Genomic DNA, 16,540 nt, shown 5'->3' with positions numbered 1-16,540 from the left:
GGACAGCTGCTCCCTCCCCCTGGGCAGAGGGGGGCGTGGCCCCGAGTCACCTGACAGGGGGGGGAGGGGAGCCCAGGTCTCAGGAGAGTCCAGGGAGAGCGGCGGGCGGGCGTGAGGGCCTTGGCGCCCGGAATCACCGCCAGAATGCGGCTGAGACACTGCGCACACTCCACGGCACTTCACGTGCCCACCTTGTGCACGCTGCGGACACCGTCTGTCCGCGTCGGTGAGGCCGCCACGCACCTGGTGTCACTGCTTCCCGGTCGGTAGTCCGGCATCAGACTAGGAGCGGCTGTGCTGGGAAGGTCTTCATCTTTTCTCCATGTGAGTTATTTTATTGTAACGTTCTCCCTGACATGAACCGTGTTGGCTGGAGAGAATATACTAGAATTTTATGGTTCTTACAACTTTTTTTTCTTTAAATCAACCTCCAAAAGACTATCTCCAGTGGTGTGTGTGTGTGTGTGTTTTTGTGTATGTGTATGTATGTAGGTATACATATGAATGTGTGTACGCAAATGTTTGTGTATATGTGAGTATATATATGTAATATATGTATATAGGTGTATATATGTGTATGTGTATGCATGTTTGTGCGTGTGTGTGTGTGTGTGTGTGTGTGTACATCATTTTCTCAAAGCCTTACCAGTCCTGGGTTTGATCATTTGTGTTCATCTTTACTAATTAATTGGTATGTGACAGACATCTCCTAGATACTATCCTTGTATTTGTTTAATTGCAAAGGACACTGATTAAAGTCCTTCCCTCAAAATCCACAAAAACTAAACAGCCGTCACCTCAGTGGTCTAGACGGATGCTCTCAGCTCCCCACTCGCCAGCATCTGTGGTCCCCCTGCTGCCCCAGGCTGCCGTCCACTGGCCAGCTGTCACCACCACGGTCCAGGAGCCTCCACTGATACAGCCACTTACCGCCCCCTGACGTCCACAGGAGAGCACACGGAGGACGTTCCCTGTGCAGCCGTGCCGATGCTGGCATTTCCCAGCTGGTCTGGGACTGAAACACACCCTGGTTTGCGTGCGAAGAGGATGCCGGCGCCCCGGTGGGTGTGCCCTTCAGGCCTCCCTACCCCTGCAGAAGCCGGCCCGGCCCGAGCCCCGGCCCTCCGCCCTCGGGGAGCTCAGCACACACCCCTCCCGCAGCCACAGCCTGGCCTGGCTGGGGCCCAGGACCGGGCAGGAGACGCACGCACCCGCTAGATGGCGTCTCCCGGGACCACGGGGCCAGCTGTCCTCCAGCCCTGGCTCGGTTCTCCAGCCTGTCCATTGCAACACACCCTCGTGTTGACCTCCGGGCGGGGCCGCGTAAAACAGCAACACAGAAAGTTCATTCTGGCTAAAAATACACCGTCTGCCTCTGAAAACTCACACGGCGCTGACACATCCAAACCCGAAGCAGGTCAGTAACCGGCCTGGAGCAGACGGAGCTGGAGCCTTTTCATTCTTGTCGGGCCCCCCCCACCAAGCCTCCTCCCCCCCCCAGGCCTCCTCCCCCCCCACCAGGCCTCCCCCCCACCAGGCCTCCTCCCCTCCACCAGGCCTCCTCCCTCCCCACCAGGCCTCCCCCCCCACCAGGCCTCCTCCCCCCCACCAGGCCTCCTCCCCCCCCACCAGGCCTCCTCCTCCCCCCCACCAGGCCTCCTCCCCCCACACCAAGCCTCCTCCCCCCCACACCAGGCCTCCTCCCCCCCCACCAGGCCTCCTCCCCCCCCCACCAGGCCTCCTCCCCCCCCCACCAAGCCTCCTCCCCCCCACCAGGCCTCCCCCCCCCACCAGGCCTCCTCCCCTGAGGCCGCCTAACCAAGCTGGCCACCGCCCCAAGGCCCCCTGGTTTCTTCCCAGCAATGCCAGCCCGACCACCTCACCGCCACCCTGCAAGCCACAAGTGGGGCTAGCCCTCTGCTCCGGCCAGGCCCCCTGCACCCTCCCTAGGCCTCGGCCACAGAGACCTGGGGACCCTCCCACTGGCCAGCCCCACTCGTAATGCAAAAAAAAAAACAAAAAAACAAGACACAGGTGATCAGCCTGACCAGGCGGTGGCGCAGTGGTTAGAGCATCGGGCTGGGATGCGGAAGGACCCAGGTTCGAGACCCCGAGGTTGCCAGCTTGAGCGTGGGCTCATCTGGTGTGAGCAAAAAAGCTCACCAGCTTAGACCGAAGGTCGCTGACTCGAGCAAGGGGTTACTCGGTCTGCTGAAGGCCCACAGTCAAGGCACGTATGAGAAAGCAATCAGTGAACAACTAAGGTGTTGCAATGAAAAACTGACAATTGATGCTTCTCATCTCTTTCCGTTTCTGTCTGTCTGTCCCTGTCTATCCCTCTCTCTGACTCTCGCTCTGTCTCTGAAATAAATAAATAAATAAATAAATAATAAAAAAAAAAGACACAGGTGATCAGCTGTCAAATTAAAAAAGGGTTTAAGACAAACTCTTGCTGGAAGACGAAGGGACAGTCCTGCCTCTCAGAAAGGAATCTTGACTGATTGTCACAATGCCCCTAAAATATCCTGCAGCGTCTTAACCCTGCAGCCTCCCTTTGAGGGGTCTATGCCAAAGACAAATACAAACAGAACACTGACACAGGTAAGTTCATGCCGGATTACAAGGGTCGTGACCTCCACAGGCACCCACACCAGGCACGGTTAAATGCAACGGGAAGTTGCAGCGGTCACACGCGCCCACAGGATTCTAAGTTACATCACCAGCTGTAACCGGTGAAAGGGTTCAAAGAAGCCCAAACAGCACCAATGCAAATACAACAGAAACACAACACATCCCAAGGGTAACGGCGGTTGTCTGCCTGGGCGAATTTGTAGCAGTTTTTACTTCATTATGCTGTTCTGGATCCTTGCAAGTTTTTCAGCAATTGCCCAACATGTTGGCAATAAGCGTGGCTGCATCCGGGGAGGGGCTGGGGCAGGGTTTTGTGCCAGGCTGGCGTGGCCCTGGTCAAAGGTAAGTGAATGAAGACTTCAGGGAGAAATGCTGAAACGCAGAGACTACAAGCCTGGGGCCGAGAGAGTCCGGGGCAGCGGGGACTCGAGGCCCAGGATCCAGCACGCCGAGGGTGACTGCACTCAGCAGGGCCTGCTGCCTCCAGCCCAGATCGGTCGGGTGTGGGACCATCTCCTCTCTGGGCTGTTTTCCCAGGGGGACAGGAAGGTGGCCCAGGGGAGGGCTTCAGTGGACTCCGGTGTGGGACCTCTGAGCGGAGGCCCCCTGCGTCCCAGGCTCTGGCAGAATATGAGCCACCAGGAGGGATGAACACAGAGGCATCCCCCACCTCCCCTGTGACCTGAGTGAGGAGAGCCCTGTAAGCAGGCCGCCCTGCCCCGCCCCTCAAGCCACACAGATGGTGACGGCAGCGGGCCACCTCCGGAGTGAGGCCCGTGCTGGATGCACCCCACCGGAGAGCAGTCGCTCTGCCGGGCAAGGCTCGACCCTTCCGGAAGCCCCATGGGTCCCATTCCACCCTCTCGCTCTCTCTACGCAGGTGGAGATGCCGGGATCCGGCACCCCCTGTACCCCCAGGGAAGCAGCCTGGAGAGGCAGGTGTCGGGGAACCGGGGGCTTCCTCGCATGTTTTAGAGCCGCCCACCCCGTCCCTGCCCTTTGGTCCCCTGACACGGGGCGTGAAGGACCCCCGTGTTGGAGACGCTTTACAGGAAATGCGTGGGAGAAAGACTGTTCAGAAAAATCGATTGTATTTGAGCACAGTGCACTTGTGGTTCTACCAGCAGGGAGACAGCGTGTGGGAACTTCAGGGGGGAAACTTCTCAGAGATGGTTTGTGACCCCAGCACTTTACAAACAGCAATGCCTTCTAACGGAAGTAGATTCACAGGCGGGTCCCCGATGGGGACAGGAAGGCCCCGGGTGCTGGGAGAGGGACCAGAGCACTTGGTGTTCCCCCTCCCTGAGGCTGCCCGGAAAGGACTGGGGGGTAGAGGGGAAGGGACCCGCTCAGGAGGTCAACAGGATTCCAGCAGGGCTGGCCGCCAGTCCCAAGACCCTGGCCCAGAAGGGTGTCCAGTCCTGCAGCAGGTCCCTGAGACAGAAGTCAGCGTCACACGTGAGCTGCTGCACTCGCTGTCCTTCCTCCAGAGTCTGAGCCAGGAGAGGGGGCGCAGACAGTGGCCACCCCCCCACACACACACACACACGTGAGGTCCTCATCACTGATTCCCAGAACGCGATGCAGACCAGCAGGCAGCTCATGGCCGTTTCCGGTAACGCCTGGCATCGGGGGGCACCCGAAAGCCCAGTCCCCAGCAGCAGGACCGCGGCCCCGAGGGGCTAATCGCCGTACTGGACTTCGGCCTGGAGCTCCTTGCTGATGTAGCCCACCAGCATGGCCAGCATCCGCTGCTGCAGGGCCTCGCTGCCCATGACCAGCACGGTCAGCTGCACGGCGTCCGACCAGTCAAGGTTTCTGACGATGGCGGTGGCCTGGTTGAACAGCTTCTGCTGCTCGGCGGGCGGCAGCTCCATTAGGATCTGAGGGACGGGCTTAAACTGCCCACTTGTCATCCAGGCCCCTAGGAGCCCCCCGACGGCGCCCCCTAGAGGAAAAGGAAGGTTCCATGAGTCGGGCCCTGTGCACAAATGAGGGACTTGGGAGCTCACGGGGAGCTCGTCCCAGTCATGATGAGGGGGCACATTCACCAGCGCTCACGGCGGGCGCGGCTCTGCCAGGCGGCTCCGAGGGCAGAGGTGGGAGAGGCCTCCCTCCGTGGGGCTCAGGTAGGGGACACCCCAGCATGTTCTTCCCCGAGCCCCACTTTCTCGGATGCAGCCAGAATCATGTCCCAACTCGGAGCTGTGCTAACAGAGATGCTCTTCACGGGCTGGAGATTTCCATGTTTCCCATAAAAATCTCTCTCCTGAGAAAGGAGACCGCTGAGAAGCGAGCCCCATTCCAAGACCCTTCGCCGGGGAGAGGCTGTTGTCTCTCAAGCAGCTGATATGGTTCTAGCCCCTGAACTTTGGACATTTCCACTGAGCTCACATGGTGAATGGGCCCTGCAGACAGATAAGGAGACCTTTTCTTTCAAACAAGTGTTCTCCACACAGCCCTCAGAGTGCTATGATGACACCTAATAAATAATAATGTATTCAACTATTTGTCCCCCTGCCACCGCAGAGGGCATAAACATGATTTCAAATACACATTTGTTATCAAACTGAAGACATTGTTTGGGACGGGAGGACCTTGGGTCACTGGAAAGTCCCATTGAACCTGGTCAGGCTCAGGTCTGTGGCTAAAGGTCATCTAGGGTGGGGTCTAAAACTCAATTGCCTTCAGGGGACAGGCAAGTGACTGGAAGGGGTGACGTGGGCTGACTGTGCCTGTGGTGACCTGGAGAGCGGGGTCCTGTCGAAAGGGCAGTGGCTACCCCATGCCACCTGTTGCTGCCACACAGAATACCAGATCTGTGTCCTGGAAAGTCTCCTCATGTTACAAAGTCAGATATCTGCAAACCCATCTGAGAGGCGTCCCACCCACCCGACGGCTACTCCTCAAAACCGTGAATGCTGAGAAACCATCACAGAACCGGGCACTAGGGGACATGGTCATGAACTGCCACGTGGACCTTGAGCTGGACCGTGGGACATAAAGGGATCAGTGACGCAAGCTGGTAGGACCCAAATCCTAAAGTCTGGAGAACAGTGAACAATCAGGTGACAGCGCTGGTTTCGTAGTTTTGACAAATGTACCTGGTCACTTAGGACATCAGCGTGGGGGGGCTGAAACAAGGGTGTCTGGGAACTCTGTCCACGGTCTTTGGAGCTCCCTGTAAATCTCACACTGACCGGAAAGGAAAAGTTTGTCTGAATGAGCAACCAGGCCAGAGACCTACGTGCAGGCTGGACGTGGCCAACGGGCACTAAATGCTGCACCCCCTCGGGGTCTCTGGTGAAGCCTCAGAGCACAGGGACTATCCAAGGGACACCCAGGGGTCTTCAGACTCCAGGACACATCTCTGGAGCCGGGCTCTGGACCCACATGACACAAATGCCCTTTCAAAGCAGCCAGCACTTTGGAGACACAGACCCAGCAGCTCGTGTTGTCAGCGGGACACGTTCTGTGCACAGAGATCATTTATAGACACAACTTCAAATAACTCCTCATGCAGGACACAGGACATCTGTAGGGTCTCTGTGGACTGGGGGACTGTCCCACACCCACGAGGCTGGCTGCCCCTGCGAGGCACAGGCACTTACCCACAGCTATTCCCGGTGGGCCACCAACCAAACCGCCAACGAAGGCCACAGCACCAGTGACCAGGGCGCCCCTCCCTGAGTGCCTGACAGCCGCCTTCATTTTCCTCTCCGCCGAAATGGAGCACAGAAGCTTCATAATGTCGGCCACCACGACGGGCATCTCAGTGAGCTTCCCAGAAACCCTTTCAGAGGAGAGTTTTGAGAGTGTTAGAGTATTTCCAACCAAAGGGAACTCTCCCTAACTTTTCAGAGCAGGTCCTTATTTTCAGAAAGTGCTGGAGCAATCCTATGGGCGTGACTGACAGCACCGAGTCATGTGACCAATCCTCTGTCCCCGAGAAAGCTGGGCTGTGGTCAGTTAATCAGTAAACAGAATCAGCAGAGTGGAGGAAAGGTCCTCCCTACCCTCTGAGGAACTTTCAATCTGTGACAAAGTAAGAAGTGACCCATTTCAGCAAAAAGTCCCAGCCCCGGCCCTGGCCAGTTGGCTCAGCGGTAGAGCGTCGGCCTGGTGTGCGGGGGACCCGGGTTTAATTCCCGGCCAGGGCACATAGGAGAAGCGCCCGTTTGCTTCTCCACCCCCCCTTCCTCTCTGTCTCTCCCTCCCCCCCCCCCCCCCCGCAGCCAAGGCTCCATTGGAGCAAAGATGGCCCTGGCGCTGGGGATGGCTCCTTGGCCTCTGCCCCAGGCGCTAGAGTGGCTCTGGTCGTGGCAGAGCGATGCCCCGAAGGGGCAGAGCATCACCCCCTGGTGGGCAGAGCTTCGCCCCTGGTGGGCGTGCCAGGTGGATCCCGGTCGCATGCGGGAGTCTGTCTGACTGTCTCTCCCCATTTCCATATTCAGAAAAAAAAAAAGAAAAAAAAAAGTCCCAGCCCTGTGTCCTCAGGGCATGTGGGCTCAGGACAAGCCACAGGGGGAACACAGGACTCTGCCACCCCGATAGGCTCACTCTGCCTTGGCCGCCCTGTGACCCAGAGCAGACTGTCAGATTCCCCCCCTGTGAGGTGGACTAACCTCCTACAGGTGGGTCCCCGGGTGAGGGGTGCACACAGGTGTGTGGGGAGTGGGGGCCCTGGGGACTCAGCCCCAACGGTCCAGAGCCACATCCGACTACTAATCCACAGCACTGGCTCCACAGTCCCTGCTGGGAAGGAACCCACTGGGACTCACGGGACGGATGGGGCCCTGAGACAACACAGCAGAAACTTTAGGAAATCAGGATCCCAGGAATCTGCGTCCCTGAGGATGGGCTGCCGGAGGGAGAGTGTGCCTTTGGAACAAGGATGTTAGAACAGTTCACTGGGTCAGGAGGCTTTTGCCTGGGCTACTTGTAGGAAGTGGCAGGCAAGGTCAGGGCAGGACAGGGCTGGCTGTGACCCAACTGTAGGGGATGGAGCTCCCCACCCTGCAGGACAGGAAAGTGAAATCAAAACTAAGTTCCCTGTTTCAGCTGGAGCCCAGCCTGGGCTCTTCCCCTTTGAACCCCCTCCCCTCAATCAAGGCCAACCCCGCCCACAGTCCTTAAGGGGACCAGCCAGGAAGATGAGGGTGGATACACTCTGTCCCTCAATGTGTTTAGTTTACAGGAGGGTTTTTTGAACTAAGGAAAATCCAGATGGGTCTCTAATGTACAATTATCCTCTCAGTCCTGAGAGAAAATGGTCAGTTCTCAGAACGAACCTGTGGATGTCTCAATGGAAAATTTTTAAAGGCTAAAGAGCTACCAGACCAGAACAAAACTAATCTCCCCTCCTAAGTCCCTAACAGCCCTTGCTGATCATCTCCAAACCAGCCCCCAGAGGCTCTCTACAGGGAAGGCCAGGTGCGCTGGGCCCACAGGTGCCCTGATGGGATACCTGCTGCGTATATAACACCCGCCCACTCACAGAGGCCCCCAGGTTAGGGCATAAAAACACACACACAGCAGGGTTACTGCCTTAGGTCACACAGACATGGGTTACAGTGGGAGGTGACAGCCCCTCCCCCACGCACACGTTACTGAAGGAAAGGACTCAGGAGCAGCAGTGACTGCGGGAGGGCACACTGACACACACCTCAGGTTGGTGCAGGAGGTGACAGCGTGCACTGGGTCCCTGCTGGGCGCCGGTGCAGGTCCAGGGTTAGGAGCAGGGGTCCCACAGAGGCTCGCGCTTCCGTTTCCTCCCCGGCTGACTCCGCGCCCCGCGCGCCGCGTCCTCACCCAGAGAATGAATGGACCTCCGCTACGTGTCAGGCCGCGACTGCAGGGCAGGCTCCACAGGCCCTGGGCTCGCCGCTCCTGCTTGGCGTCCGAGGGTCACCGGGACCCGGCGGCGCCCAGCGCGCAGGCCCCGCCCTATCGCCTTCCGGCTCCGGCTCCGGGCGCGTGAACCTTCCGGGTCGCCACCAAGCAGGGCACCGCGAGACCGAGTCCCGGGGCTGCCACCGCGCTCGGGCTCCTGACCACCGGCCTCGCGCGGGGCACTCCTGGCCCGGCGCGCCCCCCTCCATCCCTTCGCGGCCACCGTGCGCGATTGGATCGGTCTGTTCTGCGCGCCCCAGGGCCACCCCTGCCCTTCACCCATCCCGCACTGTGTCCTTGTCTCCCGCTGGCCCTGTGGATCCTGGAGCCTAGGGGCGCACTCCTTCCCGCAGCCGGGGGGAGCACACAGGCTTGGGAAATAAAGCGGCTACATTAGGGTGGGTGGTTCCGCATGCCAGAATGCAATAGCAGGACCCTCCGGGGACACGTCGTCGGGTGGGGGCGCTCTGGGACTATTGGAGAGGAGTCAAGTGCAGGCTCTACTCCCAGGGTTCCAGGACAAAGCTGATGTTGGGGAGCCTGGAGGATGCAAAGGGCCTGAGGAGGTGGGGTAACAGGACCCCACAGATACCAACATATCCTAAGTATACATTGCTTATAATACTAAATGCAGTGCAAGGGCTGTGTGAATAGCTGTCACATTGTATTGTGTAGGGAATGAGGGGGAAAATGCCTGTAGCTGTTCACTTCAGAGCCAGTTTAGTGCACGTCAGCAACAACGTGACATTTCTAAAAGACCTTTCCATCTCAGGTTGGTTGAATCTGCAGGACCTGCTGGTAAGGGGGTGCACTGCACTTTAGGGGGCATACAGAGAGCCACCCACACACAACCCACAGCTGGCCCTGAACCATCTGAAATCTGGAAAAATGATCATGGGATTTCCATGAGCTTCCCAGTTAATCCCAACTGCCACCGTGCGGGGCAGGCACGGCTGTCGTGGCCGTACCCCAGGCAGGAGAACTGAGGCACCGAGGTCTGCCCGAGGCATCCCACGGGCAGGGGTAGGGTCCAGACTCTACCCTGAGCCCACCTGGCTCTAAAGCCTGGCTTGTAACCAGCAACCTGCCTTTTCTGAGTCTTTGCTCTGCATGGCTGCTGGTCCCTGTCTGTGTTCACATCCGTGTGGACACGCCGGTCCTTCCCCTGGTGGGACAGGTGCTGTGGTGCCAGCACAGGGACAGTCTGGTCTGCGCAGGCGTGCCACCAGGAGCACCGGTGCACTGTGAGCTCCTCACACAGACACACACCTGCCTAACGCCGCACATCCAGGAACGTGTCCCCATCACTAGGTGACACGTGACTTTGTATATAGATCTAGTTTTTAACACTATATTGAGATACAATTGACTCACAAAACGCTTTACCTATTTAATGAATGCAACTGGATTAATCTGAGGACTAGTTTAAACCCATGAAACCATGACCCCCATCCAGACCATAAATACCTGTGTCACCTCTGAGGTTTTCTTCTGCCCCTTATTGTAGCATCGAGTGGGTGCGTGTGTGTTAAGGACCCTGAATGGAAGACCTGTGTCCTTGGTGGACTTAGCACACAGCTCAGGAGTGTCAGGAGGATGCTGATAGACCTCTAGGGTTTCTGTGTCTTACAGAACTGAGACTTTGTGTCTTTGTCATTATTTGTCACTTCTGTTTCTCCATGCTTCTTTCCCTTGTGAGATGACCTAAAATCTTTCCCAGGGTTCCTTGGCCCCAGTGAGATAACCTTATCTGTTCCTGACTCAGTCTTTGTGCTTGAGTTTGGGTGACTGTCAGGAGTACAGGCTAAGCAGGTTAAGAATGGCCCACCTGCCTGGGTACCCCTGGCTTGGGTCTGGGAGAGGTTCTGTTTCTCTGCGGGCAGCGTCCCCTGGTGGCTGGTCAGATAACGGTCAGCTCACTCCTTCCCAGGGACAGAAGGTGGGCACCAGGAGGACTGAAAGATGCAGGAGGGAAAGAAATTCAAGGTCAGGACTGGTGGAGAAGGTTAGCTGTAAGAAGTCACACAAACCTTCCACCCGTCAGGTCTGACGTCATGGAACTCACACACCAAGCCCATCCGTGTGACAGCCGGGCCTCCCGCACAGGGTCCCGGAATGGGGTGCACTGCGGGGTCCCGGCACACAGCCAGCTCGCAGAGTGCTACAGACGTGAGGTCCAGCTGGGTGACCCGGGAAGGACGCTGGGTTTCCCAGTGCTCAGTTTCCTCATTTGGAAAATGACAATTACTGTCCTGGGCGGCTCACAGGACGAGTCTCAAGATGTAAGGTGGTAATATGTGGAAATGGAAATAATTCTTGTTTATCGTAAGGTGTGATAGTAAACAGCGTCTGTACGTCCCCAGTGCAGGCCTCACGTGCCCGGAGGGTCAGGAAGTCCCACCCCACCCGGCCTTCCTCAGTGATTTCCAGACGCGATCCAGCGCAGCGGGGATGTCTCTACAGGACGCGCACCTCCGTTTCAGGCAGGGACTTACCACCCGTGTGCTGTGTCACACGGGTGTGCCATACAAACCTTTAAAACATGCACTACCTGACTATTTAGTCGATGGCACTGACCTCTTTTCCATTACATTATCAAATAAAAGAAATGACAACAGCCAACACAATAGCCATCTGGTGGTATCAATGGATGAAAATGACACGGATATTGTCAGATCAGCAGAAAATGTCATTTATTTTATGGTGTGCGACAGCGTTATAGGAGTTAGTTTCGTTGTGACCTGAGTGAGAAAGGTTGGAGATTACTAAGTGAAGGAAATTACTAAGTGAAGGTAACACACAGCAGTGTGGGACACCCCAGCTCCCACTCAACTGCTGCTGGACCGCTGCCCCGAGGGACGAGTGCGACACTCCACTTTGGCGTTGCGCTCCTTGGAGAAGTATCTCTGCAGCATCTGCACCAGCTCCTCATACAGGTCCTCTCTGCCCCTGACCAGCTTCCTCAGCTGATAGGCGTCCATGCTGTCCAGGTCCTCGATGATGGCGCGGACTTTGTTGAACAGGTTTTGCTGCTGGACACCCGGCAGCGCTTTTAGGAGCTGAGCGACGGGCTCGAAATGCCGCTGCAACTCATATTTCCATACAGCCCCCCCGATGAAGACCCCTAGAAGACAAGGAAGGTTCTATGAGTCTGACCCTGTCCACAAATGAGGGGCTTGGGAGCTCACGGAGAGCTCGTCCCCGTCATGACGAGGCGGCACATTCACCAGCGCTCATGGCGGGCGCGGCTCTGCCAGGCGGCTCCGAGGGCAGAGGTAGAAGAGGCCTCCCTCCGTGGGGTTCAGGTAGGAGACACCCCAGCATGTCCTTCCCCGAGTCCCACTTTCTCGGATGCATCAAGAATCATGTCCCGCCTCGGAGCTGTGCTAACAGAGATGATCTTCATGGGCTGGAGATTTCCGTGTTTCCCATAAAAATCTCTCTCCTGAGAAAGGAGACTGCTGAGGCCCTGGCCGGTTGGCTCAGCGGTAGAGCGTCGGCCTGGCGTGCCGGGGGGGGCCCGGATTCGATTCCCGGCCAGGGCACGCAGGAGAGGCGCCCATTTGCTTCTCCACACCTCCGCTGCGCCTTCCTCTCTGTCTCTCTCTTCCCCTCCCACAGCCAGGGCTCCATTGGAGCGGAGATGGCCCGGGCGCTGGGGATGGCTCTGTGGCCTCTGCCTCAGGCACTGGAGTGGCTCTGGTCGCAATATGGCGACGCCCAGGATGGGCAGAGCGTCGCCTCATGGTGGGCGTGCCGGGTTGATCCCGGTCGGGCGCATGTGGGAGTCTGTCTGACTGTCTCTCCCTGTATCCAGCTTCAGAAAAATGCAGAGAAAAAAAAAAAAAAAGAAAGGAGACCGCTGAGAAGTGAGCCCCATTCCAAGACCTATCGCTGGGGTGAGGCCCTGTTCTCCAACCCCTTTTACTCAGCTAGTAAATACATCCCCCAAGTGGATTCCGGCATGGCTATATGACAGATTTAGCCAGCAGCCCTCTGAGAGCATCGCAGAGTGTGTCTGGGGACAGAGTCTGTCAGTGAGGAGGGAGGCATGGCCCTGTGTCCTCCTCACCGGCCACTTCCTGATCGTTGAGTCAGGACTCGCTAAGTCAGAGTTCGAAAAGGAAAATGTAGAGATGGACGGTCTGAGGCCACCCACACACTGATTACTCTCCCCAGGGTGGGCTCAGCCTATGACGTGTCTTTGGGTCTCAATCCTGCAGCCAGAGGACAGAGCCGAGCAGAGGTCTGCCCCGTGAGCTTGGAGGAGGAGGCGTCCAGGGCAGACAGTGGTCACTTCTCCAGCCTCCGGAAGGGAATTCTCCCAGACTGAGCTCTGGGAGACCCCTGCATCCAGCACAGGCTGCCCAGCACCCAGAGGGCTGGCGGTAAATCTCTGCATAGCCCATGGGCCAGGCCACGCCTTCAGCAGGTGTCCCTGGGTTTCAGGGTCCATAGCGGTCACCTTGAGAGAGGCCTTACCAAGCCCCTCACCAAGCCAGGCCTGGACCCACCAGAGCCCACACTGTAGTCACAGCCCCTGGTTCCTGGCCGTGCTGTGGCTACCTGCTCCCAGTCCAGAAGATGAAGCCCGACCGACCTCCAAGGGACCATGGGAAAACCCACCCTACTTCCTTCTTTGCCAGAAAGTGTCCCCAAATGATGATGATGCAGCTGGTAAAACAAGGGGCAGTGACAGAGTAGGAGGCAGTTTTCTGCTCCTCCTGCATGGACTGTTGGACTTGGGAACAGGGACACTCTCTCTGAACAGTGGATGGGAACTGGCCAGACAGCATGTGCCCCTAGTGGGTGTCCCTCGTGCAGTGACCTGTAAGGACGACGGGGCACAGGGACTATCCAGGGACACCCAGGGGTCCTCAGACGCCAGGACACATCTCTGTAGCCGGGCTGAAGACCCTCATGACACAGATGCCCTTTCAGAGAGGCCAGCACTTTGGAGACACAGACCCAGCGGCTCGTGTTGTCTGCGGGACACGTTCTGTGCACAGAGGCCATTTCACAGAAGCAACCTCTACCTCCAAGTCCTCACGCAGGACGCAGACGTCTGCGAGGTCTCTGTGGATGTGTGGCTTCTCTCCCACCCCCATGAGTCACTGACACTCACCACCAAACACTGCAATCGGGTGACCGATCAGAGCACCAACCAAGACCGGAACGGCGGCGGCCCCAAGGGCCTGAAAGTATTCCTTGAACGCTGCCTTCATCTCGGTCTCTCCCGCAATGTCACACAGCAGGTTTATCACGTCCTCCACACTGACGCACTTCTTACTGTGGCGCTGGGTGGTGGACTCCTTGGCAGGCTTTATAACGGGCATCTTGGTGACTTCAGAAATCCTTTCAGAGGGAATGTTTCAAGAGCATTAGAGTATTTCCACCCAAATATTCCACCCAGTGCACTTCCTAGTGTTTTGAGAATGGCCCTCATTATCATGTAAAACACTGGAGATGTAGTGTGTGCATGACAGACAGCACCCAGCCACGTGACAGGTGCTCTGTCCCCAATCCTCTCTAAACCAGTCCCCAGAGCCTCCTCACAGGAAGGCAGGTGCGCTGGGTCCAGAGGTTCCCCGATGGGACACTCCCTGCGTATATAACACCTGCCTCACTCGCGGGCTCCCAGGTTACAGCGGAAGGACACTCATGCATCCAGGGTACAGCGGTGGGGCACACACAGCCTCACCAGGGTGACTAAAGAGGGGACACACAGGGACCCAGGTTACTGTGGGAAAGGACACAGGAACACCCAGGTGACTGCAGGAGGTCAACACTCGCACGCACATGCACACCTGCACACGCACCAGGGTTAATGAGGGAAGTGAGACGCACATGTTCGTTATGAAGGGGGGTCACAAACTCACTCACCCAGGCTGCTGCCAGGCCACTCCCTGGCCAGCGTCCAGGTCTGGGTGCAGGGCTCAGGGTCAGGTGCCTGGGTCTCAATCCCACTCTTGCTCCACTCACTCCACACTACGGGATGGAACTATCTGTACTGGTGCCGGTCGGTTCTGCTAGCCCTGGACTCAGGCGCACAGGCGCAGCCCCGCCCATCGCTGAACTTCACCCAATGGAGTTAGGCCCTTGCGCAGACCACGCCCTCCCCACTTGCTGGGTGAGGCACCAGTACCGTCCTGGTTCTGGTCACCAGCAAGCCTGGCTACGCTGCAGCACTCGGGTCATAGGCCACTGGCCTCGCAGAAGGACCCCAGGCAGGATACCAGCCCGTGTGACCTGGCCCAGCGCCCAGGGCGTGTGGCAGAGTCTAGTCTGTGTGGCCACAACACCACGCTTCTCTCCACTCCACACGGAGTCCCCGTCTCTCTTTGGCTCCGTGGACCTTCGAGCCTCGGGACCCTCTCCCGGCCCGCAGCACACGAGAGAGCACACAGCCTGGGGAGTACCGGGGCTGCGTTAGTGTTTGGTGACTGTGCCGGCCAGACTGCAATAGCAGCTGTCCCCCAGCATACAGCGGGGGCCTCTGGGCCTGAGGGCTGGGGGAAGGCCAAGTGCAGGCTCCACTCCCAGGGTTCCAGGACAAAGCTGATGTTGGGGAGCCTGGAGGATGCAAAGGGCCGGAGGAGGTGGGGTAACAGGACCCCCGCAGATACCAACATAGCTGAAGTATACATTGCTTATGATACCAAATGCAGTGCAAGAGCTGTGTGAATAGCTGTCACATTGTATTGTTTAAGAAACTACAGGGGGAAATGCCTGTACCCGTTCACTTCAGAGGCAGCTCAGTACACGTCAGCAACAACGTGACATTTTAAAAAGACTTTTCCATATTAAGTTGGTTGAATCTGCGTAACCAGCACATAAAGGGGGTGCACTGCACTTTAGGGGGCATACAGAGAGCCCACACACACCCAATGGCTGACCCTGAACCATCTCAAATCTAGAAAATCCTCACGGGATTTCCATGAGCTTCCCACATAATCCCAACTGCCACCGTGCGGGGCAGGCACGGCTGTCGTGGCCATACCCCAGGCAGGAGAACCGAGGCACCGGGTCTGCCCGAGGCACCCCTGCCCCGTGGGGAGGGTCAGGGTCCAGACTCCACCCTGAGCCCACCTGGCTCTAAAGCCTGGCTTGTAACCAGCAACCTGCCTTTTCTGAGTCTTTGCTCTGCATGGCTGCTGTTCCCTGTCTGTGTTCACATCCGTGCGGACACGCCGGTCCTTCCCCTGGTGGGACAGGTGCTGTGGTGCCAGCACAGAGACAGTCTGGTCTGCGAAGGCGTGCCACCAGGAGCACCAGTGCACTGTGAGCTCCTCACACAGCCAACACACCTGCCTAACGCCGCACATCCAGGAATGTGTCCCCATCACTAGGTGACACGTGACTTTGTATATAGATCTAGTTTTTAACACTATATTGAGATACAATTGACTCACAAAAAGCTTTACCTATTTAATGAATGCAACTGGATTAATCTGAGGACTAGTTTAAACCCATGAAACCATGACCCCCATCCAGACCATAAATACCTGTGTCACCTCTGAGGTTTTCTTCTGCCCCTTATTGTAGCATCGAGTGGGTGCGTGTGTGTTAAGGACCCGGAATGGAAGACCTGTGTCCTTGGTGGACTTAGCACACAGCTCAGGAGTGTCAGCAGGATGCTGATAGACCTCTAGGGTTTCTGTGTCTTACAGAACTGAGACTTTGTATCTTTGTCATCATTTGTCACTTCTGTTTCTCCATGCTTCTTTCCCTTGTGAGATGACCTAAAATCTTTCCCAGGGTTCCTTGGCCCAGGTGAGATAACCTTATCTGTTCCTGACTCAGTCTTTGTGCTAGAGTTTGAGTGACTGTCAGGAGTACAGGCTAAGCAGGTTAAGAATAACCCACCTGCCTGGGTGCCCCTGGCTTGGGTCTGGGAGAGGTTCTGTTTCTCTGCGGGCAGCGTCCCCTAGCAGCTGGTCAGATGACGGTCAGCTCACTCCTTCCCAGGGACAGAAGGTGGGCACCAGGAGGACTGGAAGATGCAGGAGGGAAGGGA

The 16,540-nt window shown here is 57.3% G+C and overlaps 2 protein-coding genes across 5 annotated transcripts in view; both read right to left on the bottom strand.

Annotated features, from left to right (window-relative positions):
* Window positions 1-3,700: 3,700 nt before the first annotated feature.
* The window catches only part of C9H19orf12 (chromosome 9 C19orf12 homolog), a 47,051-nt gene continuing 34,211 nt past the window's right edge, over window positions 3,701-16,540 (bottom strand). The window contains exons 1-4 of one of the 4 annotated variants that reach the window (XM_066350150.1): window positions 8,297-8,602; window positions 7,257-7,427; window positions 6,243-6,424; window positions 3,701-4,579 (exon numbers count right to left, since the gene is read on the bottom strand). In XM_066350150.1, the coding sequence (XP_066206247.1) occupies window positions 4,314-4,579; window positions 6,243-6,424; window positions 7,257-7,348 (540 nt within the window). In that variant the 5' untranslated portion in view covers window positions 7,349-7,427; window positions 8,297-8,602 and the 3' untranslated portion in view covers window positions 3,701-4,313. Of the gene's footprint in view, window positions 4,580-6,242; window positions 6,425-7,256; window positions 7,428-8,296; window positions 8,603-16,540 lie in introns of those variants that run through there. The other 3 variants (XM_066350153.1, XM_066350155.1, XM_066350154.1) reach the window with 3 other exon arrangements.
* On the bottom strand, window positions 11,352-16,239 carry LOC136381168 (protein C19orf12-like). Its single transcript, XM_066349563.1, has 3 exons — window positions 16,029-16,239; window positions 13,649-13,878; window positions 11,352-11,647 (listed from the first exon to the last, which is right to left on the bottom strand). The coding sequence occupies exons 2-3, from the start codon at window positions 13,857-13,859 to the stop codon at window positions 11,352-11,354; spliced, it is 507 nt and encodes a 168-aa protein (XP_066205660.1). The 5' UTR covers window positions 13,860-13,878; window positions 16,029-16,239.

This window comes from Saccopteryx leptura, chromosome 9 (assembly GCF_036850995.1).
Source record: "Saccopteryx leptura isolate mSacLep1 chromosome 9, mSacLep1_pri_phased_curated, whole genome shotgun sequence".
Taxonomy (NCBI): Eukaryota; Metazoa; Chordata; class Mammalia; order Chiroptera; family Emballonuridae; genus Saccopteryx; species Saccopteryx leptura.
This window is presented reverse-complemented; position numbering and strand designations above follow the sequence as displayed.